This window comes from Equus quagga, chromosome 15 (assembly GCF_021613505.1).
Source record: "Equus quagga isolate Etosha38 chromosome 15, UCLA_HA_Equagga_1.0, whole genome shotgun sequence".
In the NCBI taxonomy this organism is placed as follows: Eukaryota; Metazoa; Chordata; class Mammalia; order Perissodactyla; family Equidae; genus Equus; species Equus quagga.
Genome location: NC_060281.1, coordinates 2,316,384 through 2,343,945, shown reverse-complemented (window position 1 = coordinate 2,343,945; position 27,562 = coordinate 2,316,384). Strand labels below are relative to the sequence as shown.

General features: G+C 41.6%; 1 protein-coding gene across 1 annotated transcript in view; it reads left to right on the top strand.

The window, feature by feature from the left end:
- COL19A1 (collagen type XIX alpha 1 chain) overlaps window positions 1-23,877 on the top strand; it is a 304,996-nt gene extending 281,119 nt beyond the window's left edge. Inside the window, exons 46-52 of the mRNA XM_046638990.1 lie at window positions 2,005-2,040; window positions 2,162-2,206; window positions 4,817-4,987; window positions 6,677-6,743; window positions 17,340-17,468; window positions 23,325-23,402; window positions 23,562-23,877. Coding sequence (XP_046494946.1) covers window positions 2,005-2,040; window positions 2,162-2,206; window positions 4,817-4,987; window positions 6,677-6,743; window positions 17,340-17,468; window positions 23,325-23,402; window positions 23,562-23,689 — 654 coding nt within the window. The 3' untranslated portion in view covers window positions 23,690-23,877. The remainder of the gene's footprint in view (window positions 1-2,004; window positions 2,041-2,161; window positions 2,207-4,816; window positions 4,988-6,676; window positions 6,744-17,339; window positions 17,469-23,324; window positions 23,403-23,561) is intronic.
- The last annotated feature ends 3,685 nt before the right edge of the window (window positions 23,878-27,562 follow it).

Here is a 27,562-nt window from a genome sequence, read left to right as displayed (position 1 = left end):
GATGTCAAGGAACTAAATGTTTTAAGAGAAAGGAGTGAGAAACAGATAAATAACATGAGAGCTGGTAATTCCCCACTGGATTGAGAAATGCAGAGGTCTTCAGAGGGAGAGATTACAGCATGTTAGTATCTTGAGAAGAAGGATCCAGTTGAGAGGGGAAATTTTGATGGTACAAGAAAGAGGCTATAAGTTTGAGGAAGGAGAGAAGCCTGGTATTCCACTCGCAGTGGAAATTGGTTCTAACAAGCAACAGGGCAGTTCATCCTTCCTAACAAGAGGGAGGGAGGCGGAAGTCGGAGTACAAGCGTGTGTGGCTTGGTTGACCCGGTGGAGGCAAGGTGCGGTGGTTCTCTCCTGTTCATTTTCTCAGTGAAAGAAGAATCGAAGTCATCAGCTGAGCGTGAGGAGTGGGGTGCTGATGCTGGAGGTTTGAGGAGACGGGAAAACAGGTGCAAGAGTACTTTCAGAGAGAAGGAGACACAGGACGGTGGCTGGTGTTGCAGAGGGCTGCTTGCCGTCTACCGTGGAACGTTAGATTGGAACAAGTGAGCAAGGACACGGGGTTTTCTTCAACCACAGTCAGCTGCTCAGATGCAGATGTACAGTCCACAGAAAGTTGTTTATACCCAGGAGTGAGGTTCTTCCAGATAAGTGAGATGAGAGGGAAGAAAAGCAAACACGTACAGGTTATTGTAAAGATCTCTGAAAGCAGTTCTCCCCTACGGAAAGCAAGTTAGTAACACATTCATACACAAAAGAGCGCACACGTGTCTTTAGCGAATTACTAGAGATAAAAAAAAAAGACTATAGGCTTATTTCTTTTCTTATATTGTTACCAAAAACGTGAGTTACTTTTTTACACTCGGTATGTCTTCTTTTATTCAAGTGACACAGTTGGTTCTTTCACGTCCTCTCCTTAATCAGCTTTATCTTTCTGCCTGTGTTTCTGGATGTAATAAGTTCTTTGAACCGTAGACCTCAGGTAACAGGTTCTTAGTTAAAGTTCTCTCTATAATTCCCAGGATGTTTCAGAGATGCTGGGGGACTTTGGTTGGGTTATCAACTGTGACGGTTTTCAGTGTAATTTACAGCTGTGAGAACATGCGTTGTCGGCAGTTCCATCCTCCTGGAGTCCGTTCCAGCACAATCGGAGTCTCCTGGGCTTTTCAGAGAGCACGTCCATGCAGTTGCCTGCTGGCTACGAAATTGTTTTCTTCCTCTTGGTCTCCCTCTTCAAATCAAATCTCAAAAACACATCTGCCTGGGACTCCGGGGTCCGATTTCGCTCCAGGTGTTTTCTGTCTTACACCTCCCAGCCAATAGCTCTCCTGGACTTATAAATCTCCAAGCTTTATTACCACCTCCAGAACTGCCTTGTAACATGCAGGAAACTTTCTGTTTTCTAATAAAAAGCCACTATTTAATACTTTCAAAAACCATGATCACAGATTTCTTACTTTCCTTTCCTATTTTCCAACTGAAAAATAACAATTGTTCTCCAGCTGACAGTTTATTTCGTAGTAGGACCATGCTCTGGCCATGTTATGAAATTTCCCCAGCAGCAACTGGGACCATTTACTGAGAATGACTCTGTGCTGGAAAACATGTTAGAAGGTAACAATAAATGCCATATACCAGCCACCTGGCACCATGGGGTGCTTTCTCATTTCTCAGAATGTACCTAATAGAATAAGTAAGGAAAATAACCCTAGTGACTATTTACAGTGGGCTATGCATTTTCTGTTATTTCACTAAATCCTTACTTTTAAGGCCATTGTTTCACCCTCACTTTATAAATGAAGAAGCTGGTGCTGTTAAGGTTAAGTAAATGGGGCTAGTAAATGCCCAAGTCAGAATTTGAACTCAGGGCTGCCTGGTGTTTTCCACTTCACCGCACTGCCTCACCGAAATCTCAGTAGAAATATGATTAAGTCCTTAAAATTTCACCCCTTTGTTCTGTCGTTAATGCAGAAGTAGAAATATTAATCATTTTTGTCTTTATAGGGAATAAATGGAAAAGATGGATTACCAGGTGCCCAGGTATGGAAAATACCTCTTAAAATAAGTCTTCCAGTGCAAAACCGCACCCAGAACACTATCAATCAGGTTGATGGGAAATGGTGGCAAGCAGTGGTTTTTAGTGTTGACGTCTGTTTTTCAGGGCATCATGGGTAAGCCTGGAGACAGAGGCCCCAAAGGAGAACGTGTACGTATATTGCTATTGTGGTTGCTATTTCAGTCTGTCTGTTCAATGGTCCCAGCATTTCAGTTGCACCATTATCTACGTGGAACCCTGCAAATCTCCCACTATAAAATGGATACGATGTGTGTGATCCAAGGTCTCTGCTAGGCATAAAACATGACAATTAAAGGGCCCAGAAGCAGGTCATGTGATAGGTATACCTGTATGGTTGGCCTTGTATACACAGCTAAGTGTGTTTTGCTATTCCAGTTTGGAAAGCTTTTGTCACCCTCCTGTCTCAGACACATATCCCTACTCTAATTATCACCCATGTTCTTTTTTACTTAGAGTTTCTCAACCTCAGCACTGTTGATATTTGGGGGCAGATAATGCTTTGTAGGTGCCTGTCCTGTGCATTGTAGGATATTTAGCAGCATCCCTGGCCTCTACCCACTGATACCCTAGTACCACCTCCTTCCAATTGTGACAACCAAAAAGGTCTCTAGACATCAACAAATATACAAATATGTCTTGGTGAGCAAAGCTGCCCTGGTTGAGAACCCTTGACCCGGTGGAATATTAAACTGAGGAAGGGGGTAGTGTGCGGGGTAGAGAAATGGAAAGAGGGACTGAACATGTGAAGGTACCAGCAATGCCGCTTATGGTGGACGCTTTTATTGGAATTGTTCATGTTGTTGATATCATTATTGCAACTTCCCATTATTTTCTTTAAGGAAACTTAACGTTTTCTATTAGAATTAGAGCCATTCCACTACAACAGGCTGCTCAAACATTTTTACTCCATGGAATTCTAGAAGGGGCTGCTGGGGTGTGTGTGTGTGTGCACATGCACTTGTGTGTTTGTGTACTCGTGTTTAGTTTGCTAATTTTTACTTATTATTACAGGAATAATCCATGATAACTGAAGTAAATATGAAAATAGAGATAATTTAAATAAAAAAAGAAAAGAGTCTACCTTATCACACCACACAGAGATAAATACTTTTGATATTTGGATATATTTCCATCTCTCTCACTCTTATACATAATATACACATATGTTTAATGTATCACTGCAAATGAATACATGCTTTTCAAGAAATGGGTTCATACTGTCCCGTAAATAACTGTTTTCGCCCAACAACACATAATGACCATCTTTCCTGTCAGTAACATAGATCTCAATCTACCTGTTAGTGGCTGTGTTATGCCACTGCTTTCAGATACTTTGTTTCACTTTCCAGTCCCCCTTTTCTGAGTATTTAGGTTCTTTTCAATTTTCATAATAATAAACATCATTTTAATGGACATCCTTGTGCCTAAATTATAAAATAATTTTCATATGTTAAAGACTGTGTTGTTTATTTTGCACATGATCAGAGTATTGATCAAAGTGTGCTAATGTTTCTTTTATTTCCTTTTTTAAATTTTAGTCATCTGAGATATTTCTCCACATGTGAGCGGGGTTGATATACTTGTGTGCAGATCACTTTTATAACTAAGACAGTAGCACTGAAATTAGATCCATCTGCTTTTTTCTTCTTTCTACATGGCTTCTTTGTACAGACTCTTCATTCCATGATCAAATAAATCTCCATAAATCGTTTCTTCGTTTTCATTATTTTAAATCAAGGGAGAGTTTCTCCTTTTGCAGAGTAGTCACAAATAAAAGAATAATACCGTGAAATACAGGGCAGCCTCAATGCACCATGCCACTTGTTTGGTGTGAGCATTACCTCCTGGAGTTGTGGAACCGGACGTTTGAAGTATCTACGACTGAAACCCCTCCCATGATCTCTCTCTCTCTTCTATCCTCTCAGGCACAAACACAGTAATAGACATCTTGCAGGATAAAATCAGCATTAAAGAAGCTTCTTATCAGATTCAGGCATATCTAATATAATCTTACACCTGATTTATTATGGCACGTTACTCGACGAATTCTCTCATAGCTCATTTATGTTCTTGAGCAAATGACCCCAGTGACGACTCTCCTCCCCAATTACCTGCTTTGATCCTCTTCACAACTCTCCTTTCTCACCTCCCTGAGTTGTGTATCTTTAGGGCACAGCGTGTGTGCATGCATACACACACACCACACATAAATCTCAGTACAGAAACCAACCCACAGAGTCTAATAAAGTCCAACATACAGGAGAAAGCAGAAAAAAAGAAAAGCACGTGATTTAGGAGCAATTTCAAGCGTCCTGAAGTTTTCCTGAGTGAAAAATCTCGGGGATAAAGTCCTCTTGGCAATCTTCCTTTATCATTGCAAAGGAGACCCGGGCCTGGAGTGACAGCTGCTGTGCACTTTCTAAAGTGTCGTCATTCTAGACTGGCAGTGAGTACAGCTAACACCGTAACTGACTTTTCGTTGAGTGCTTCCAGCGTGCCAGGCGTTGTTCTGAGCCCTTTCTTGAGTTACCTTATTCATTTCTCAGCATCCTCTACTTAGTGGATACTGTTGACATCCTCACTTCATGGAGAGGAAGCTAGGGCACAGAGAGTTTAATTCACTTACCCAAGGCCCCACAGCTGGTAGGTGCCAGTATGAATCCACAGCCTTTGCTGTCACCCACAGCTAATGTGGTTTTAGAAGACATCATTCTTTATGATTAATTTTTTCCCTAATAGGGTGATCAGGGAATCCCAGGAGACAGAGGCCCACAAGGCGAACGGGGAAAACCAGGCCTTCCAGGCATGAAGGGGGCCATAGGGCCTGTGGGGCCACCAGGAAGCAAAGGCTCCACAGGATCCCCCGGGCACCAAGGCCCTCCCGGCGATCCAGGTGTCCCCGGCTCTCTGGTAAGTAGTGCTGAGAGCTCCAGGAGCTCCTGGCTGGTATTGACACACAGCCCTTTTACCATGAAAGCAGTCGTAATCCTTTCAAAATAAATACGATGAACCTAAAGTGGCTCTGAGAGGGTAGCAACAGTTGTCATTTATTTCACACCCTCCACTAAGCCCTGACATACCTCCCCTCACTGGGTGCTCACAACTAACCCAGGAGGATGGGTATCCTTTCATCCTACCGCTGCAGGTGCAGAAACTGAGAGCCGGCTTGTCCCAGGTGACAGGTAGTTCCTGGGTCAGACCCAGGTCTGACGGACTCCAAAGCCATGTTTTTAAATACTATCTGTAATGTCTCCTTACCCAACACAGGAAACACCAGTGTCTGTTTCATGGGAAAACTCCGTTTCGTTGAATGTCAGAGCAAGTCTGCCCTGAGTAGTGCTTTGAAGAGGAAACCAGTTGGGCCAAGAAAGAGTGTTGGTTAAGGAAGGCGTATCTTTATTACTGTCCTCAGGGGGCGTGGTGGATGACCATTCCACAGAAGAGCTTAACCTCAAAACGTCCGTGTGAGGAAGGGCATCCTGGAGTGAGGTCGGGGAGCTAAGGGCATGCCGTCCTCAGATAATCAGCCAATGCCAAATGTAGGGACGAGTTGGGCATTCCCACAGTCTTCACACTTCTTCACTTTCACCAGCTCTCCCTGAGCTCTGCTTGAATAACACCTGTATAACGAGCTCTTAGCGCTGTGTCGGTGATTGGTATTAGATGCATTAATTAAGTTCATTTGTCCCATACACAGTGAAAATAAAATGTTGAAATAGGGCACTCTTGGAAATATTCCATCCTACAGAAATCCTCCCTTTCTGAGCCCATCATGTTGTCGTTAATGCCACACATGTGCCCCTGGCTAGAAACCACCACATACAGAGAAGAGTCATAAAATACTTTGAAACCCTAACCATCATGAAAAATAATCGCTCCCTTCTACAAATACCAAGGTGCTACAGTAAAAAATTACTATTACAAATGTTAGGTTCTTTGTCAAACTCGTGCATATTTGTTTGTCAAGGGATTAAAATCTCAACTAACATCACCTCCTTCCCTTTGCCATGTCCCACAGCATTTTCTATCAAAAAAAAAATTGCTTTAAACATATGTGCTTGCGATGTGTAAGTTACAGAATAAACTTTACCATGAAACAGGTAAAGCTTAGTAAGCTGTATCCCATGCGTAAAATGTTTTAAAGAATAATCCAGCACACGTGGAGTCCTCTTCCTTTGAAGATATTTCATTTAGATGTTGGCTTTACCAGTGTCCAGGGATTGGTTAGAAGTTAAATTGTTCCTGGGATATTAACATGATGATCAGACTGTTCAAATTCCATGACTTCAGAGCACGAAGTCGTAGGAAATGTCTGTCCTAACCGTGTGAAGCCATGTCTCTCCGCTGACCAGGAAACATGCTCATATCGCTGGCCATGACTCCAGCCCACAGATTTTACAGCAATTATGCACTTCAGCTTCTTCCTCAAATTTGATCAGAACAAAAGATATTTATTGCCTAATGTACTGAATTGCCAAAGCATTTTGCTTGATAGATGCACCTCTGCGGAAGTTCAGGGGTGCAGCCCAACCCGATGTTTCTATTCTTGATTCATCCGTGCTGTGCTCCATTTTAATAGAGATTTCTTTTCTTCTTTAGGCTGATGCAGTTTCATTTGAAGAAATAAAGAAGTATATTAATCAAGAGGTTCTAAGGATTTTTGAAGGTTAGATTTGCTTGATAAACATTTCCGAATTTTTCGCCGATTCCCACCTCCTGTGCAGGTTGGAGAATTCCTTCAGCAACAAGCTCAAAAGATGGTTGTGCCACGGCAACCTTGAAAGGCAACCCATTTTATGATGGAGCAGCTCTGTTGGGTAGAAAATTCTTCCCACGCTGAGTTAAATCTGCCTCCTTGTAGCTTCTTCTCGTCCCTCCTGGTCTGCTAAATAGCACAGGTCAAGGGTCTTGCTCTATTCCCGCGACAGCCCTTCGAGTATCTTTCAGCATCCGTGGGACTTTCTCTTCCATGGAGTCAGTGTATCCAGCTCCTCCCCCATCATCACCCTTGAGAGATACTAAATCGTTCAGTGACCCTCATTCATCCAGGAGTACTTTGACCAGGGCTGAGGACATGTCTTTTGATCGAGACCAGGGCCAGCAAACTATGGCCCACCAGCCAAATCCGCCCGCCACCTGTTTTTGTATGGCCCACAAGCTGAGAATGGTTTTTACTTTTTGGGGGGCAGAGGATACATTTTTAAATGGTTTTTTAAAGTCAAAAGAATATTTCATGACGTGTGAAATGATCTGAAATTCAAATTTGTGTCCATAAGTAAAGTTTTTTGTAGCTCAGTCACACTCATTCCTTTCTGCATTTTCTCTGGCTGCTTTCCTGCAAGGGCAAAGGACTGAGCAGCTGTGACAGGGACCACTCAGCCTGCAAAGCCAGAAATGCTTACTCTGACCCTTTTCAGAGAAAGTTCTCTGACCCCGATACAGACACCTCAACCATGCAGCCAAAGACGGCATTCCTTCCTTTAGAAAAGCATCCATCTCACCCTGTTGATTCTTGACTAACCACCTTGGATCTTCCTTACATAAACTTCGTAAAATTAGGTGTTTTTCATTATACACTGTGTCTATTTTTAAAGTCCAACTGTGTGATTTTATGTTTCTCCTTACTAAATTTCAAGTGATTCGTGTTCATACATTGTCCCAGCCTGAAGACACCTTGTGGAATGTTGTGTTGTAGGGCAAGTTGGCTGACCATCCTAACTTTGTGCCATCTCCAAGTTTTATAAGTATGTCATCATTCTAATGATTGATCGAAATGTTGAATCAAAAAGAGCCAAGAGTCAAGGAGTAGGCCTTTCTAAACACCGTTGTGTTCCTCCTCCCGCCGTAAAGCATCTGTTGGCCTAATGTTTTAGTGAGCTCTGAGTCGTTAGAGTTGTCATCAAATCCACTCTACCTTTCTTTATCTGTTCACAAGGATAACGCATGATTTTGTCAAATGACTTGCTAGCATCAAGATCACTCCCCTCAACTATGAACTGAACAAAGTGAGAATTATTTGTCTTCAGAAAATAAATCCACATTGGCTGTCATGGTTCCCTTCTTTTGCAGAGCGTCCTTTTTTTTTTTTTTTTTGTAAGATTTTATTTTTTTCCTTTTTCTCCCCAAAGCCCCCTGGTACATAGTTGTATATTCTTCGTTGTGGGTCCTTCTAGTTGTGGCATGTGGGACGCCGCCTCAGCGTGGTTTGATGAGCAGTGCCATGTCCGTGCCCAGGATTCAAACCAATGAAATACTGGGCCGCCTGCAGCGGAGCGCACGAACTTAACCACTCGGCCATGGGGCCAGCCCCCAGAGCGTCCTTCTTTACTACTTTGTTGAATTTTGCAAGGAGTGACGTTACAAGGTACCCCAAGTTCATTGTGAATCCTTCTACCGCAAGCACAGAATTAGCAGCTCTCCAAGAAGCTCTGATTGTTTTAAGCAGTAATTAGTATTAGAGACCCAAATCTCAGTGCCTGAGTGCACATTATCTTATTTCACATGAGCACTGGAGGTAGAGCAGAGTGACACAGGGACTTTTAGCACTTCAGTGATAAAATAGAAAAAAGTGTTTCTCTAAAAATTCATAAAAGTTTATGGTGTTGATTTCAATTTACCTTGCTGTCTACTAAGTGTCTTTATTCGCTCTGACATGATAATTTATTAATACAATTTTCCACTCTTTTTTTTGAGCTATCAGTCTTTTCTTTATAGTTTTAATGTTGCCCTTAAATTTAGAAACCTCCTTTTCTTTTTTTTTTTTTTTTTTGACCTTTGAATCAAGCATCATGGAATAGGCTCCACACTTTGCAATACAAACATTCACCCTCAACAAGTGTGCCTCAAGCACCAAGTGTCTGAAAAAGGAAAAGGCACTTTGAGCTCTCCAGGAGCCACTGAAGACTATAGAGGCAGAGGCAGGGCCAGGTGATTTGCAGGACTCAATGCAAAGTGGAAATGCAGGTGCCCTTCTTCAAAAAAGATCACGAATTATAAAACAGCCACAGCAGAACATTATACGGAGCGTAGGGCCTTCCGAGCCTGGGGCCCTGAGTGACTGCACAGGTGCCTGTCCATGGAGCCAGCCCTGGACACAGGACATCCAGGACCTCAGAGAGCATCCACAGCCTAACAGACCACAATCACCAAAAGGGAAATGCCAGAAAATTTCTGTCTTTGAATTGCAATCTAAAATTCCCTTGTATCTCTTAATTTCCATGGGCTCCAGGGTCAATTATCTTTTATCTCAGGCAGCTTAATGTTGACCTTCAATTCCTTAAAAGACTTTAGATAAAAACGTATATTAAATAGTTCACTAGTTAATTAGTCTAACTTTTTAAGGCTGGTTAAGAATACCAGAAAATAGAACCAAGTGCTATCAGAAAAATATGATGTGTTGAGACATGGGAAGTGTTCATTTTGAAAGCCCAGTGGACACTGGATGAAGGCATGGCCCTGGTGGCCTGCCCTGTGCATTCAGCAGGGAGAACTTGGCTCCTTCCACCTGCAGAAGGCTCCGTGCTGCCCGCGCCCAGGCCATTCTGTGGTTTTTCCGTGAACGGCTCTCTGCCTCCTGAGGAATCGGGTGCTCTCCACCTGTCTTGGGGCAGGCCCCGCGGCTTGTACTTTCTTGGCACCTCCTCTAAGTCTGTGAGCTCCCTTTCTGCACTCCTGCCCCAACTTTCCCTCTTGGAGTTGCTCCCTGCCTGCCAGGAAGCTGGCGGGTGCGGAGTCCTCCCAGGTCTCCTCTGGTTGCACCCCCATCTCTCCTACTGCCTCTCTCCGTCTCTTCCAGCCTGGCCAGGTCCAGATGAGTGGCCAGTGCTCCCTCAGAAGACACAGATGTCTTGACCTCAAGGCAATATTCTAAAGTAGCCACAAGGAGATTTTTTTTCCTGAGATTTCTAGACTCTGAGACTTTGAATTGATACTCCTCTCCTTTTATCTCTGCTGGCACCAGTCCAGCAAGACTGTCTTCTCCCAAACAAAATCGTACCTGATAGCCAGAATTTAGTATTTAGCACTTTAGTCCATTTGTCCCAAGATTATTCCAATTCAGTCCATTCAATTTTCCATTTACAAGTCACTTTTCCATGGCTTCTGAACACCACTTACAAAAAAGAAAAAAGAAAAGCTCCATTTTCACGAATCCTAGAGCTCCAAGGTCACAGTTCTCCTTTTCAGAAAGCCTTCTCTGTAAAAGCAAAGGTTAAATTCCATGTGTTGAAACACTCACCGTGAAGAGCTGCACCCATGTACCTCTCCTTTTCTCAGCCGTTTCACGGGAGAGCTGGGTCAGCGGCAACTGATGCTCGTCTCTGCGCCGTTCACCTCTGCACGTCCACGGCCTCAGGAGCGGGTGTCTCCACTCAGCACATCATGGACTTCCAGCGGGGGCTCGAGGGGGTCCTCAGGAGATCCTGCCCCACTTTATCACCTGAGGGGTCCACACTGGCGCCTCTAGTTAGAGCTGGACCAGGACCCAAAACTTGGGCTCTCCTCCTGGAGCTTTCCAACTCCCTTTGGGGATTCCCAGGTGACCCCACTGATACAGCACCTCCCACAGAGGCTATTCCCCAGTCCACCCAAGCCCTCCGTCAGCATCCTGATGCCCCATCCCAAACCTAGGCATGGTGAGGAAGGTGTTTTCCCACCAACCACAAGTCTGGGTTTCTGGTGGATTGCAATGCACAAACATACACCCAATCTAAAGTTAGATTAAATTCCTAATTTGATTGGCCAACAGGTCAAATCCTTTTGCAAGCAAGGTGGCCACACAGAGTGGGGACAGATGCCATGTGTCTCAGCTTGGCTTCTTTTGGCTTTGTGAGGGCTTTGCAGCTGCCAGTGATGCTGCCCACACAAGTTAGGATCTTGCCAGATCTGAGAAGCTTCATTCTTGCTATAACATCACCCTCCTATGCTCGGCATTACATCACCTTGCAGGAGGAATTTACCAACCTGTGCAGGAATGTGGACACACATCCGGCTCTCTCAGTTCTTGAGACAAACTTGGAACCAACAAGACCACACCTGCAACTGTGGAAGAGAAGGAAGGTTAGGGCTAAGTGTCCCTGAAGAATATTTCTGCCTCCAGATTTCTAATGTTTGGGAAAGCCCCTCTACCTATGTTTTCTCCATTTTTCCTACATGTGTTTCATAGACATGTGTGTGAACATGTGTGAATATGTATCATCCTGTTCTCTGGTTTAAAGGTTGCAATATTTTCACTTGGATCTTTACAACTAAGATATTACTTTATATTTATATATGTGTATACATATTTGTATATATACACATCATCTGATAAATACACGTATTGAAGATAGAAATATAATTTTTCAAAATATTTTCCACAGGGCAATCTCCATTTCTTCCAGTTTGCTTGTTTCTGCTTCTTTGTTTTGGTCTATCGTTCAACTTATAGGATTTCCTCAGGGCCAACAATCCTTGGCTGTCTGCTGATAGAAAAGAGTGGGTGCTGAAAACTGATGGGCGGTTGTGAGTGAATGGTGGGGCTTGCCAACTGTAAGCTTCACTGTCGGGTGGTCTAGCTGGGCTTTTTACTTGAAAGACCCTCAGTTTCAGTGTCTTTAAGTCTTTCCTCTTATTTTGGCCAGATTTCCCAGAGGAAACACTTCCATTTCCTGCCTGGCTGCCAGCATTTGGGGAGCGAAGTAGGAGATTAGGGCCTGGGCCTCAGCTCTCAGCGTGTAAATGCTCGTTTATTCTCCTTGTTTTCAGAGGGAAGCCTGAGACTCAGTGGAGTCTGGGGCCCCCAGTGCAGAGACGATCTAATTACGCTTCTCGGCTAATAAACCTGCAGGCTTCGCTGGGCTTGGGTGGGGCCACTGCTAGCTGTATAGAACAGAGACAGGGATTCCCGAGATGACTTTTTCAACCAATTCTCACTTCAGGTCCCCCCTCCATCCCCACTTCCAGTGTAACTTGTACTGCAATTCTGAGACTTTGCTGGATGTTGTGGTTTGGACCAGGTTGTTTCTCTTCTAGCGTAGGGTTGGTTTTCCTGAGTCTGTTACGTCACCTGTCACTTGGCTATCTGGTTCTCAGCCTCCCAAACTGTGTTCTGTTTCCTCCTTTCATATTCTGCCCATTCTTGTGGTGTTATGCCTTTAAAGCTATCTTACTGTTGTGTTACACGGATTCAGGAGGGAGTCAGAGCACACGCGTGTGTTCAATCCACCATCTGTACCCACAATAACATTTCAAAACAACATGCTTACAAAGCTGGCAGAGGGCTGAGCCAGGGATAAAGGGAGCAGTAAGAACATTTGGGCCACGATTACCGCAAAAGGAATATGAATCCACCAAAGGATTCTGTTGAGTTGACAGTTAAAATGAACTAGAAAGTAATTAAGATACAAAAGGAAATTATTCTTATATTTTTGCCCCTTGGGAGAGAACTGTATCTAATTTTGGCTTCCATATTTAATAGAGGTTTGAAAAGCCCTGGAATAGTGGAACCAAAAAGTGATTTACAAAACAAATTACCAAACCTGTGAGTAAAGGTTATTTAACCTGAAGGCTGGAGGTAACAATACTATCAAATATATAACTGATTTCCCAAAGGAAGCACTCATTACTGACTCTGTTTCCATAATGGGCTAACAAAAGAAAATAAGTTGAAGCTGTACCAAGAAAAAGGGCAATTATGCCTTTGAATGGGCATTAGGAGAAAAAGATGAATTTCTCTCTTTGAAAATATTTACAAATTCTATCTGTGAAATAGAAGGTAGACATGGGCCAGATGACATCTGAATGTCCCTTCCTTCTCTGTGTGATATAGTTTTTCATCACTTTAATATTAATGTCTGCATTTTATTAACAAGCCCATTCTCCAAAGAAGGCAAGCCGTTGGTCTTATTTGTCAGAATGACTGCTGTGGGTTTGCCTTGGCAGGCGGAACGTGTGTGTTTGGTTATGCAAGCTCCTATCTGAACTCTTCAATTTCCTGCCTCATTCGAAAGCATAGCCAAAAACAGTTTAATTGACCAAAGATCCCTAAAAATAGAGGAAAGGCAATTAAGAATACAGGTCTTTACAAATCATTTAGAGGCTCAGAAACATTTTATTTTAAATTACAGACCAGTAGAGCAGGGTTCAGAAGAAGTAATTACCCTTATGCTAAATGACTATTTCTGAGTGTATCTTGAAGTTAGATAATGTACAGCTAGATGTAATTATTTAAAAGAATATTCTATTTTTACTCAAAATATTAAAAATCACCCAAACAAATCACCTGTAAATTCAATCCATATATTAAAGAGGAAAAATCAGTACTGTGAATATTTGCATTTAGACATTAAAGGTATTTGAAGAGATATGTCTCAAATTAAGGAAAATTGTACTGAAATATATATTTCTCTTTTAAGTGCAAAGCCACAAATAGTATGCAAAGTTTCAAACTATGATCACTGAAGTTCATATTTGTTCATAAAAAGCCCAGTTTATAATTTAATGTAATAAAGGTGTTATATCTACATTCAGTGTGATGATTTGCAAAATTGTAACTATACATTAATTGCAAATTTATTTTATCTATTGTTACTGGAAACAAATGTATTAACATCAACCAAACATGTGGCAGGTGGACAGTCAGGTAGTAAGTTTTACTGGAAGGGCAGTGATTTACTATCACTCTTAGCGATGATTCATAAGATCCCCATTGGTCTCCCACCATCACTGTCAGTCAGTCTGCAGCCGGAGATCCTGGCCCTGTGGATGTTGGAATGTTTTCAGTCTGCTTGCTTTGTGATTTGAGAGGGTGAGCGGAGGGCGATCACTCTTGTGACAACTACAGCTAATACTCCACGTTTATTGGGGCTTTTCCCTTAATAATTCCGTTTGAAAAAAATTTATTTTACTTTCTTAAGCAGTGTATGGACTACATTTTTTTAAACAAATTTTTTATTGAAAGCTCATTGAAAAATAGAATTTCGCTCGGGAGTAATTTGCTCTTTATCAGAAATTTGTAAAACATACATATCCGTTTAAGTGAAATGTGCCTCTACAGTTCAACTAAATGAACTAAAGTGAGTGGAAAGACTGGAGAAAATTGAAGCAACTCTTAATATGGTCTTTACGATTGGGCCTCTGTCTTTTCTAACTGAGCTATAGTTTCTAGAATGTTGTCTCCTTTGGTCCTTACTTGCAAAATAAACACTAATTTAATGAGTAAGAACATTTTCTGAAAGACTTGTCTGCACCAAACCTATGCTGAATTTTTCAAATTTAAGATTTATTTCTTATTACACACTGAATGTATCCTTGAAAAATTGTTAGTTTTACAGATGAAATTATTTGAATTTGCTTTTTGAAGAAAAATATGGGAAAAGAAGAAAAATGAAACAATGTGGTTAATTTTTTTTGTCATGGAAAGGAGATGGCTTCTTCGAGTTTTCTATTTTAAATCTAGTTATGTGTTATATATATCTAGTTATTAGATTTGTTAAATGTGAGATATACAAAATATAAACACCATGCACGTTTAAATAAAAAAATCCATGATATAGCATATTTATAACAGACTTTAGGTGAATTTGCATTAATGACTTAACCAAAATTAATTCCACAGAGTGGTAAAATATTGAACATGATTTTGAGGTAAAATTTAACTGAACCACGGCCTATATGGAATTAATAACCAAGAATTCTATAATAATGTGTGTAATCCTGGAGTGATTATTCAAAAAAGGAATTCTGAGAAGGAATGTCTTACGATTATATTATATACAGATTTCTAGTCATAAAATAAAGCTTACTAGCAGATAATCTTTACAGTATATGGGGCTTATAAGACGTGGATACTAGTTCTTATTGAAATGATCATCTCTTTCAGGCTCTCTTCATGATTCCTGAACAAGAGCACTTTAATGCAGAAAGGATAAAATGCCCAACGTAGGGCACTTACAGAGAATATTTAACTTAGTTAATAATATGTCTTGTTTAGGAATTTATTTGAGTGAAAATTCTTTTTTTTTAAGATTGGCTCCTGAGCTAACAACTGTTGCCAATCTTTTTTTCTTTTTGCTTTTTCTCCCCAACTCCCACCATGGAAGCGTGGCCTGATGAGCGGTGCCGTGTCCGCACCCAGGATCCAAACCAGCAAAACCCTGGGCCGCTGAAGCGGAGCACACGAACTTAACCACTCGGCCACAGGGCCAGCCCCATGAAAATTCTTATTTATATTTTCATATTTACATTTCCTTGAACTCCTCATTTTCCAGATCCTTTAAATTTCATGAGTTGTTAATACACCAATGTTCTATAATGTCTACTCACTTTTGTCCAAAAGCATTGTTGACTTAGTAATAAGTCTCTAGGTATTAATAGTTGCATGCCACCTATGAAGATACTCTCATGGCCTGACGACCGAGCTCACCTTGAGGAGGCCTCTTAAACAGTCCTCTGTTCCCTCCCAGACTCTTTCTTTAGGTCCCAGACAGAGAGTGCTGGGCTCCAGGCAGTTTGGGGGATGAAGAAAAGGGCAAGTGACAATGCTATCTTCCTTGAGAAGGCAACATTGCTTATTTGGGAAGTATTCAATTCATAAAGGTCACATCACTCAACACTTAAAAAAAATTTTTTGACATTTTTAGATGTCCTGGATAATTTATCAACTGCCTGTAACTTATGTATTCTTAGTTTCAGGGTTTTCTTCAGGTCCACGGAAAGGTAGAGAAACTTTTTGTTGTGCTCTCTCTGTCTACAACTGGAACTCAGTAAGGGCGTGCCCACCCGCACCAATGCTGAATTTTTTCTTTGGTCAAATTAGACATTCTTCCTACTAAAACCTTGGCTGAAAACTGGGACAGACTAACTGAAAATCGAACCAGAAAAACATAAATACTATTGAGGGTGTATAATAAGACATTTTCTTTAAAAAGCAAAAATGAGTTGTTGACGAAGGACAATATTTGCCCAGTATTGAAATTAAACAGTGAAATCATAATGGATATGAAACCAATGACCATCTTTTCGACAAGTAAACCTCTCTATTAATAATGCAGTTTTGTTCAAGGGTGTGAAGGGTCATGTGCTGTATGAGTAATCTGTTGCTGCATACGAAAGTCCCTCAAAACTCCAGTGGCTTAAAACGACCACGTTTGTTATCTCACACTTTCTGCGGGTCAGGGACTTGTCGCTTAGTTGTGTGGTTCTGGCTCAAGGTCTGTAGGGAGGCTGCAGCCAGGATAGCAGCCAGAGCTGGAGTCATCTGAAGGCTCGACTGGGGCTGGAAGTGCGCTTCCAGGTTCGCTCACATGGCTGTGGCAGGTGGCTTCGGTGCGTCCCCGTGTGGGTCTCTCCATTGGACTACTTGAGTGTCCGCACTACTGGCAGCTGGCTTCCTCCAGAATGAGCAGTCTAAGAGAGAGGGCAGCCAGGTACCCATGATGCCTTTTACGACTTAGTCTCCCTAGTTGCACACTGTCAATTCTGATTTTTTTCTATTCGTTAGAAATGAAAAGTAAGTCCAGCCACACTCAAGAATAGGGGATTTTGGGGGCCAGCCCCGTGGCTAAGTGGTTAAGTTTGCACGCTCTGCTTTGGCAGCCCAGGATTTCATTGGTTCAGGTCCTGGGCACAGACATGGCACTGCCTATCAGGCCATGCTGAGGTGGCATCCCACATAGCAGGGCCAGAAGGACCTAAAACCAGAATATACAACTATGTACTGGGGGCTTTGAGGAGAAGAAGAAGAAAAAAAAAAAGAAGATTGGCAACAGATGTTAGCTCAGGGCCAATCTTTATTTTAAAAAAAAAAAAGAATTTAGGCTCCACCTAATTCCATTTGGAAGGGAGTGTCAGAGAATTTGTGAACATATTTTAAATCACCACACCACCATTCACAACATTGCTAGAAAGTGGCTTAAATTTCTTATTGAAACCATTTTTTACTGTGAATGTAAATCCTCTCCACATGTTATCACCAGGGGTTCATATGCTTCTAGGGTATTGTTCTGTCCACTAGGTCGGCTGCATCTCTGAGGTGCTGAAAATTCTCAGACCCTGTGATCAACAGGGCTGGTCTGCATCTGTGTTCATATAACTCTGTGTGACCCATTTTATTTGACCAATCAAGAAAACTCTCTCAGCATTTAGACCAGTTGGTAAATTAGATGTGCTTAAATTGAAAACCAAATAGCTTTTTTGTTGGATTTCAGGTAAAAAATACTTGGAAATTTTTGACAAAAAAGTATTTCCATAACATGATATTTTGTGTTCTCTTTCATCAATGAAGAGAGGATGGCTGTGTTCCTGTCCCAGCTCAAGCTACCCGCAGCAATGTTGGCCGCTCAGGCTCATGGGAGACCTGGGCCACCAGGAAAGGATGGGTTACCTGGGCCACCAGGAGACCCCGGACCCCAAGGTAAGTCTTCAAGTATAGTATTTGTTTACCAGTTCTTTAACGCTCAGTATTTATAACCTGCTAATCCTAGGTAAGGCAAGAAATAAATAAATATGTATATAAGTATATATATGTATACATAAAATGGTTTGTTATAGAATATCTCGTTAATATTTGACATTCTAGAAGCAGGTTTTTAACTATTACCCTTTCAAATTTAAAGCTGATAATTATCTACTAATCTAAATGTATTTTAATAATAATATTTGTTACAGTAATGACAGCAATAATAGGTGTTTATATATCACTATTATCTGGGAATCCCAGAGTTGTTTATGCCTCCCTATTGATGTAAGTAGAGCGAGAGTCACCATCTCAGCATCGTAAAGAAACTGAGGAAAAAGTCTTGAGACATTACTGTAAGTAGTGATATGAGCCCAAAATATATTTTTTAGAAATTTTAGAATCTTTCTCCTTCAAACGGAGCTTGTGGATGGTAATTTTTTAATTTTTGAGTATTTCTCAAATGTTTCTAAAATTTTTAAAGCAAGACTTTACTTAAATTACCAAAAATGTTGTTCTACTGATGACAGCTTGACAAGAGACGTGATCTTAGTATAGCTTGAGGAAATAAGCTGGCAAGGCCATTCTCTAGGAATATGCCTAGCAGTCAGCAACAGGGCCAAGGAGACCCTGGTTTGGAAGGTTCACAATTCCCACAAGGAAACAGTAAATCCAGTGAGCACATACGTGAAAGGTAAGACCAGGGAAATTGCTTTTCATGTGTTACCACAAAAGAACTCAAGGGCCCTCCTTGAAATAATCAAAAGCTTGTATAGACGAGAAAAAGAGAAAGTTAACACCAAAGTTACACAGGAATATAGTCCAAAATGCCATACATGCAGAGAATCAATTTTCTCTCCCAACTGCACTTTCCTTCCTACAGCTTCTCTGTAACCTCAAGCCTCGTTTGCCATTGGAAGTGACCTCTGCACCCTCCCTCACCTGAAGAGCAACAACTGTCCCCAGTCACAGGGTCTGTCAGGGTCCTAACTTACAACGGAGACGGACAATGCTTGTGGTTAGTGAGCAGAGGGTAGAACAACAACGGGCAGATCTCTCTGTTCACCTAAACAGCAATTTATTCTCCCTTCCCTGGAGATCACAGAGGTTTGGCAGATAGGAGGAAGAAAAGGCGTAGAATCGGGTTGGCCTTCTGCTTGTACTCGGTTGTGTAGAGGGTGGTTAGTCATCGTCTTTCACTAGTCGGCTCTGTTCTGGGATCAGAGTCCATGAGCCTGCACGAAGAGCGGGAAAGCCCAACTGAAGACGTGAGGCCTCCAGCCACGAGAAGACCCAGGACTCTTAACACCAAGAGGAGAAACCCTGGACAGAAGCGTCATCCAGCCGCAGTCTGAGGACAGGAGCAATGGAAAGTCAGAGTATGCAGGAAAAGGGTTCTGGACCTGGAGTCACCTGTCCCTGCAAACGCCTGTCTCCGGGCTCGCTTCCCGGGTCAGGAGGCCATCTGGAAGGTCTCCATCAGAGGCAATGAGGAGTCAACAGTGTTCCTGAAGCTTTGGAAACAAGGCTTCTGTTCACCTCTCAATTTCCTTTCCGTTTTGCGCAGGATTTCATGGGTTTCACTTACTCTGCGAGGACATCTTATAAATTACTTCTATAAGTAGGAAGTAGAAAGCAGAAGCTGTTAGGACTTTTGGAGGCAATTCTTGAATTTCAAAGTCTTTCCCATAAAATTTCTAACATTTTTCAAACCAACCTTTAGTAAAATTGACGAAGCTTTCGTCCCACCAGAGGGTCTCTGACAACAGACATATCTTGCCTGTAACTCAGTGAGGTGTCTCCTCAACTTTCACAGGATATCTCCTTTTCAGTATTTGTTAAATGCCAAAAATGCAGCAGAAAAATAAAACTTGCAAAATATGGGACTTGTCTTTAAGGAATATTGGCCCGTAGTGATGCTGTACTGATAATCCTGTCTAAAGGCACGAAGAAATCTTACTATAAAAAATAAAATGCGGGTCTGCTGGGTGGTCTTTGGTGCCTCCCCAGGAGTTCACAAAGGATGGAAGGGCTTTCCTCTGGAAGATAAGTAGACATGAAGTGCTCGGAAGATGAAGTTCTCATGTAACTTCAAAGCTTTGCTTCGCTAGATTTAAAAGTTTTTCCGAAAAGGAAAGAAGAAATGCGTATAAAACTTTTACCTGAGTGACCATGCAAACCTCAGCTGCTGTTGGCTGTTGGTCCTCACCACGACACAGTGACTGAGTCTGAGAGGAGGCTGAAGTGAGGATACAGCAGGGAAGGGAAACAGAGGCCGAGCATGGAGCATGGCGCGGGGTGGCGGCCCATGCATGGATTCTGCGTGATCGTGGCTCTTCTGAAATTTCTGAGACCTTTTTTTCAGGAAAAATATCCACTTTCATTTGAAATGAAGTGGTTTGGTTATAAGTATGCGCTATAGAATCAGTGCTTTCTTATCTTTCTATCTTTAGGGAAGGACAAAAATTTAAAGGGTCTCACAAGTTTCCTGTGCTTGTTCCGAGAAACAGGAGACGCAGAGAGCAAGGAGAAAGGTGACATGAGACTATGGGAAGCACATGGTTCAGGCTGAAAGGGAAGCCCTGTGCCTGCCCAGATTTTGATCACCAGATCTCAGGGACCCTGACCTCTTTGCATCGAGAAGAGACCAGTATGATTCTGAGTTGGGTCACCTCATTTGCATTTTTCCTAAATGCCCCAAAGGGGTGACTGTTGATGTCTTTTTTAAATTCGAAAGCCTTTCCAGACAGGTTTCAATTTTAACCATCCTTTGGGTCTCTGACCATTGCCTCCCAACCGTGTGCTAAGGGGCCCTTCGCTGGGGGTGCCCCCTTCCCTCCACGGGTCTGCGGTGTTGGCCTGAGTGTTCATGCTGCGGGGTGAGGGAGAATGTGCCACATCAGGACCATAGCACCCTCAGGAGCCTGATCCAGCTGGGTTCCCATGTAGGAATAAGAGAGGCGCGTTCTCCTAACAGACTTAGCCTCTTTGGCGAGTTTCACGAGAAAGAACTTCATTTAAACTTTTTCCAAAGACAGCTGATTCCCCACCCTGGTGAAAACCCTGAGGAACGGACACCACCTTTGAAAGCCCCATCCGTTTCAGAAAGGACCCCACACGCCACGTGGGTGTGGAGTTCCTAGGAGAAAGCATGCAGCCCTTCAGGGTGCCGTTGTCAGTTTTGGAAGAACAATATAGGGAATGGTTGTTCTTACCTTTAAACTTTTAAAGTTTAGCTATCATTGGTTTATAGTGAAGGAAACCTTCTGTTATTCATAAGCCAGTGGCCTATAGGGTAGCTCGTGTGACTGATGTAGATTTGACCTTCAAATTTGTTAGCAGCAGGAACCGTAGGAAATGGGGTGCGTGTGTGTGTCAAAGTGACTGAAGGGCCCTGCTGTCAATTAGCAGGTGGAACTGGGAAGCCCAACAACTTGCCAGACCAGCCTTCCAGCCTTTTCCAAACTTCAGGCGAGGCCTACCCTAAAGGGATGAAAAGCTTAATCCTAGGAAATGGGAAAGCTGTTCATGACTTTGTTAGCATTCCTGGCTGAGTTTTTCTGTGAAACAATTATAAAATGAGACCCTATGGCTTTATGGCGGCCTTCCTAGGAAATGAGCTGGGGTCTTTATTAGGAAATTTGAGAGAAAGTTCTCGTGTGCTTGTGCAGTTCAACAGCTGTATCTACTAATAGTAGGTAGTTATTAACCCAACACACTGAGAGATCTGTACAAATAAATTACTGCATTTGACAGAAGTTTAAATGTTACCCTACCATACAGGTATACAAATTATTGTTTCTTGTTTTGTGATACCTAGGCACTGAAATCCATGCGGAATAATATATTTTTGCGTTATATTAAAACCTGAGAGCTGAATTTAAATATGAAGGTTTTAGCAAATATGTTCTTCACTGGGAATTGTGTTAGTCTTGTTAAACCTCTTGTTAATCAGAGTTCATGTATCTTTAGTTATTTTTCTTCCTTCTTAATTTTTTAGCCTGTGATCTTAAGCGCTCACTGCAATAGCTTGAGGGTCAACTTTACAATCTTTGCGTAACCACGGAAGCTAGATGAACTATCAAGTAGACCTCACGTAATACATGTTATTTTACAGAAAGATTTAAACAGTGGCTTTGGAAGGGTGCTTTCAAATGACCCTCAGTACAAACGTTTTTCCTTCTTGTTAACCTGTGTTAAGTGAAAGCCACTCCTATAAAAGGGATCCCCATAATATTGCAAACTGGAATGTGCATCCACTTAGGGTATTGTTCCGCGTGGCCAGGCCACGGTTCTCTCTGGGGTGTGGGATTGTACTGAATATCTGTAACATAGTTTTCAGATAGAAATGTGTGAAAATATTCCCCTGGATGTATTTCCAGTGTGCACATCTAAATATTTCCCAAATGCATGTTGTTTTTCCCACTGTTTTCACATTTATGGTCAGGTCACACCTCCAAAGCCAAGAAGTAACTGTGTGGTGATTACATTGCTAATGTCATTTGGATAATAATGTGTACAGTGTATGGTCAAGTCAAATCTGAGAATGGTAACCTCAGAACTGATGTCTAATTATCAACAATAATGGGGAATAATTTGTCTTATGTACTGTTCAGAGAGAGTATTAAGCTTTCGCCTCCTCTCCTGTTCTGCTGCAGTAACACAGCTTCATAAAAGACACCACTAAGTCAGGACCTACCACTTCCTACTGAGATGCTCTCCTACCAGTTATCCTTGCTGTGTGTCTGCATGATTCTGTGTGACTGCTCTGTTCATTCGGGACTAGGAGCAATCATTAGGCTGCTATTTAAGTGTGAAAAAGTTGGAAATTAAAGCTCTATTTACCATCGCTGGGAAGCTCTTCCAGCCACAGAACCTTTTCTTCAAGTGAAGTCTTAACACGGGTGCTAGTATATAAAACACAGATGGAAGTGTTCTATGCTTCTTGAAGCAGGGATAAGGGCTCCCAGAGGCACAAATTGCTCTGGCTCAGGCAACAACAAGCATAGTCAAGAATGAGAATGATTTTTTCTTAAAGTGGATACAGATCTTAAACCTAATTCATTTTGGTTAAAGCATCTTAAACTGGGGAAGTGAGTTTGGAAGGACCCTCAGTCTCCTCTTGCTTTCTAGCATTGTTGAAACTCCCGGTCCTTTGGAGTTACAAACCACCATGTTAAAACATGGGGTCGCTGTTTTAACTTTACTTAGAGAGGATATAAAGTTGTTATAGTCAGTGATTTGAACAAAGACAGGATTTGTCCTTGACTGACTCCTGAGATGGGTGCATTCACGTATATTCACACTCCTACTGTCATTTACTGAAATCATGAGTTTCTGTTCCTTTCATTCCCTTTAATTCTTGGACTAAGGTCCAGGTTCTTGTTGTCATATTATCTTGTGCTCACGTTAAGCAGAATTCTTTCAGTATACCTCTTATATTTAGTCTGTACCCACCCTCCAGTTAAAATTCACATGGAAGAGAGCTCGCACACCTTGTCATAACTATCTGAAAGAAGATATAAATGATTGAGTTATTTAGGTATCATTTTCAGTGCCAAAAATGTCCCTGTCAAGAGTTCAACTTGTAACTTTTTATAGTAGTGGCATATTTCTAAGATCCTCATTGCCTATTGCACCTGATCTGGTTGATATGTAAGTTTCATATGTGCTAATGCAAAACAACTGATATACTCTTCATGTTAAGCAGGAATTACAGAAATGTCACAGGCTAAGAGCGTAGTTCTTGCATGTGTGCATTGCCGTATAACACTCTTACTTTTGTGTCTCTCTTTTTATGTGTCTCTCACTTAGGCTACCGAGGACAGAAGGGAGAAAGAGGGGAACCTGGCATTGGGCTTCCAGGGAGCCCGGGCCTTCCTGGGACCTCAGGTAATGGTGATGTTATCTTCACGACACGAGCAAGCCTCTAAAAGCAGGAACCAGGCCTTCTCCCCTGTGGCCCTTAGGTGTTGCCACAGTTGTTGGTTGGAGTGAGGGAGGAAGAGCCATATGTGATCTGCCTTCTGATGGGGTCTTTTATTTCATTAGCTCCGGGTTTGCCAGGCTCACCAGGGGCCCCAGGGCCTCAGGGCCCCCCAGGACCTAGTGGACGATGTAACCCAGAAGATTGCCTCTATCCCGTGTCTCATGCCCGTCAGCGGACAGGTGGGAAATAACACACCTGAGGAAGACGATTCCTGTCATATCTTCTGACCACTGGAGCTGGAGCTGTCTTAATACTGTCAGCCCCTCATGATGTGAGGGCGTTGATTTTTGGTTTTTGGGTTTTTTTCTGGTGTAGGCCAGACATTAAAAGCAATTGAAATCCTAATCCTATAGTAATGGCAATATGAGCATTTTTAGACTTTTCCCAAATTCATTCCATATATTTTGCTTCACCATTACTATGATTTTTGTTCAGAGTTTTCTATGAAGTACACAAGCAAATCTTGTTAGTTCTTCTTCTGAAGGAAATTACAACTTGTGATTTAGTAGGCTCATGGTGACGTACATTTCGTAGTCTCATCAACTTGTATTTGGCCTTTGATTTCTTAATTTTAAAGTTTCAGACATATTGAAATTTTCTTGGTGTTTAAATTTACTATCATTGCTAAAAATTTCATCAAGTTTTTTGATAGAGTGCGTTGCACCAGCGGAATATTTTCTGACTACTTTTTTATAGCTCAAGAATTCTCATACCATCCTAGATCCATCCTACTTAGAAACAGGCAATAAAAGCTTCACTTCATAACTTTTATTTTGGAAAAAACCCAGGAGGCTCTTTATCACGGAGCCCAAAACCCACCATAGCCAACTCCTGACATGATTTTGTTAATTCTGCATAAGGAGCTCAACTCAAAGCAATCAGTGCTGGTGCGAACGCAAACCGTGTGCAAAGGGAGCATGAAGTCTGACAGCACACGAGTTCGGGAAGAAGAACCCAGCGCTGTGATCCCTTCGCTGAGCTTCTCATTGGGAAACAGAGCTGTTTTCCCTAAGAGGTGTTTGGTGGTGAAGGCACCCAGGGGAGTGGTACTTTTGAAGCTCAAATGGCCTCGTGAGGTCTTTGGGCCCCGGTATCCGTTACCTTCTGACCTCATCACTCTCAAACTAAGATAAGAGCTGGTCATCAGAACACAGGACGGATGTGCAGCGACTGGAAAAGAAACCCTCCTGCTCTGAAAGATGAATGTGTGGTGTCAGCAGATGCATGTGGACAAGGTGAAGCCCAAGGGCTCTTACGGAGAAGAGTGTTTCTCCAGAAGCTGTGGCCATAGGGACAGGGCAGCAGAGGAAGCCATGGCACGGAAGATGCAGCTAGCACTCAGGCCCAAGATGACCTCCACTTCAAGGGAAACAGCAGGCGCTGAAGGCAGTGTCCTCCACCAGAGAACGAAGATACAGGGATGGCCAACCAAATCACTACATGGTATTTTTATTGCCTAGCTGTACATTATTTTGAGAAACTGTTGGTTGAAAATAACTGGCATTCTAGAACGTTGGGCGTGAGGATGTTGCTGAAATCTAAGTAGCGGGTCCCACAGATGCTGAGAACGTGCCACCCAGAGCCCTCCCATGACAGAAATGGGGAGGCCAGACCTCTTCAAGAAGCAGTGCAGATTCCAATTTGGCTGAATCAGACTAGGGTGCTGGCTTCTATCTGTTGATTAAAAATGAGTTTAGAAAGGCAACCCACTGACCTTGGAAAAAGCTGTGAATGGAGTGGTGCAGGGAGCGCGCCTGGATTCCGGCGGGCTCTGTGCAAACGCACCCACAATTTGAACTGGTTTTCATTATTAGATAATGAACTGCTGGTCAGGTACTGTCTATATGGCTGTGCATACATGCAACCTTTTAGTTGTTTCGTATGGAATTATGCTGTATATTTCAATTCTAAGTTTATTTATTTTATTTTCCAAGGTTATTTTATTTATTTCAAGTGTTTTTAACTTTAAATTGATTTTCTTCTTCATTGTCTTTCCTGTGCAATACCTACAATGGTGCTGTGTTTTAGACTTACACAATTGGAATATACATATGCATTTTCTTAGTGAAATGATAATTTATCCAAAAAAAATGTACAGAAATCTAAAATCTGGTGCTATGTGTATATCTTGAGCTTTTAATTTGTCAAACTTTAATTTGTTAAATTTTCTGAAAGCTTACTATTCATCTGCTACTCATTAATTTACTTGAATTTGTCATAAAACAAAACATTTTATATGTTTTCAAAGATTATTTTTTCATATTAATTAGTAGGTTGTTTACCCTTTTGCCTCTTTGCTAATCCAGAAGTATTTATTTTACCATTTTAATGTTTTTATGCACTTTTTTGCTGATGATCATCAACATATTTTTCTTTGTTTTCTTTGGGTTAATCCTTTCATATGTATAAAAAGACTCAGTTCACTCTCTTGTTTTATAAATTCTGTTCACGTTTATTCCAAAGACTATGTCATGCATCCTTTCTTACAAATTGTATATTTAGGAACCTTTCTTTTTCTAAATTCCATTAATGCTGGACTGGTTTATTCCTGTTTCAAGAATTAGGACTCATTCAGGAGATTTAAGGAGAGAGGGGAAATATAATGTTATGTGATGCATATTGCAAAGTAGAGCTGTCACACTGATTCAAGCTCGCTTTTCATGGCTGACACATGTGACTAAAGCCACCCTTGGCAGAACTAGAGAAGCGGGGCTGTGTCCACATTCAATGAGCCCCCTCACCCTACTGGGAAATTTGCCCTCCACCGCTCGTTCTTGCCTCACCTCTGTGCACATGATATGCAACAGAAAGCAACAAGAGAGCCTGGTACAGCTAATACAACACCAAATAAAGTGGAGATTTGACAGTGGCCTAATTCCTTTAATAAAAAGAAAGTGCATTATTAAGACCCAAAATAGGGTGGGAAATTTCCCCCTAAATTACTCAGTGGTGCCAATCCTCTTGTACCATTTTATTCCGTTCTGAAGCATTTGTTTAGTTTCACACATATGTCAGTGATGTCCACAGCAGGCGAGAATAATTATCAAATTTCCTGAATTATCTCTTGTTTGGATTCCAGACAACATAAGTGTTTAAAATATAAAATAGTTTGGGGCCCTGATGATAATAATTAAAATTGTGTTTGCCCTATACGTTTGAATTCCAGTCTAACATTTTATACCAAGATCAGCTAACACTTTCAGATAGAATTCTTTGTGTGCAAAGAATAAGATATGACCTCAATGAGTATTTATGGCCTCTGGAATCTAAAGACAAATGGAAGACTAATTCATGAGTTTGTTCTTTGTTCCTTCCTACTGAAGACATTAACCATTTTTCCCTAACCGTAACAGAAACACGGCGAGTCTTAACCTTTGAAATTTTTCACCTTGTAATCAAAGTAATTTAGTTAATGACTTTAAAGTAATCCTATATGCTTATTTCTATATTTCATGACATTGTTGAAACTTTAAAATTTTAGTCACTTATATTATAGAACTTCAGTAATTATCTTAAGATATCTTGTCTGCAAAAGATGTCATTTGATATTTGGATTATAAAATAATTCTTTATGAATATGTTTTAGGAGTTCAGTTAGATGCAGCTTTTCTTCGGTCCTTCTCGTCTGTTGAGAACTATGATATACCTCCTCTTGTCCACAAGATGGTGTGTAGAGCAGTTTGAATCAGAAGAACTGAGCTGACTTGAGAAACACCAGGCTAGAAACAGTTAGTGGACAACTAAATCACACCCTCACCTTTGCACTTAGTTTTTTTTTTTTTCACTTTTGTAAATAATTTCTTGTTAACTTATGTTTTGTTAATTTCTGTTTTTCCTCATTTTGAGTACCTTTCTGAAGCAGGCACAATACCCCTTGATTTGTTGGCTGTTTCCATTTTATTTTTTCGGTGGATTTATATACCTAGTTAACTCGAAAATTTACTCTTTGTAATGTTAGTTTGCATACTACACTCGTAGTTCACTGATTACTGTGAAAACACCTAAGTAGTCATCCTCCCTTTTAGAGAGGATAGAGACTCTTGACAGATAAGTAAAAGGTATT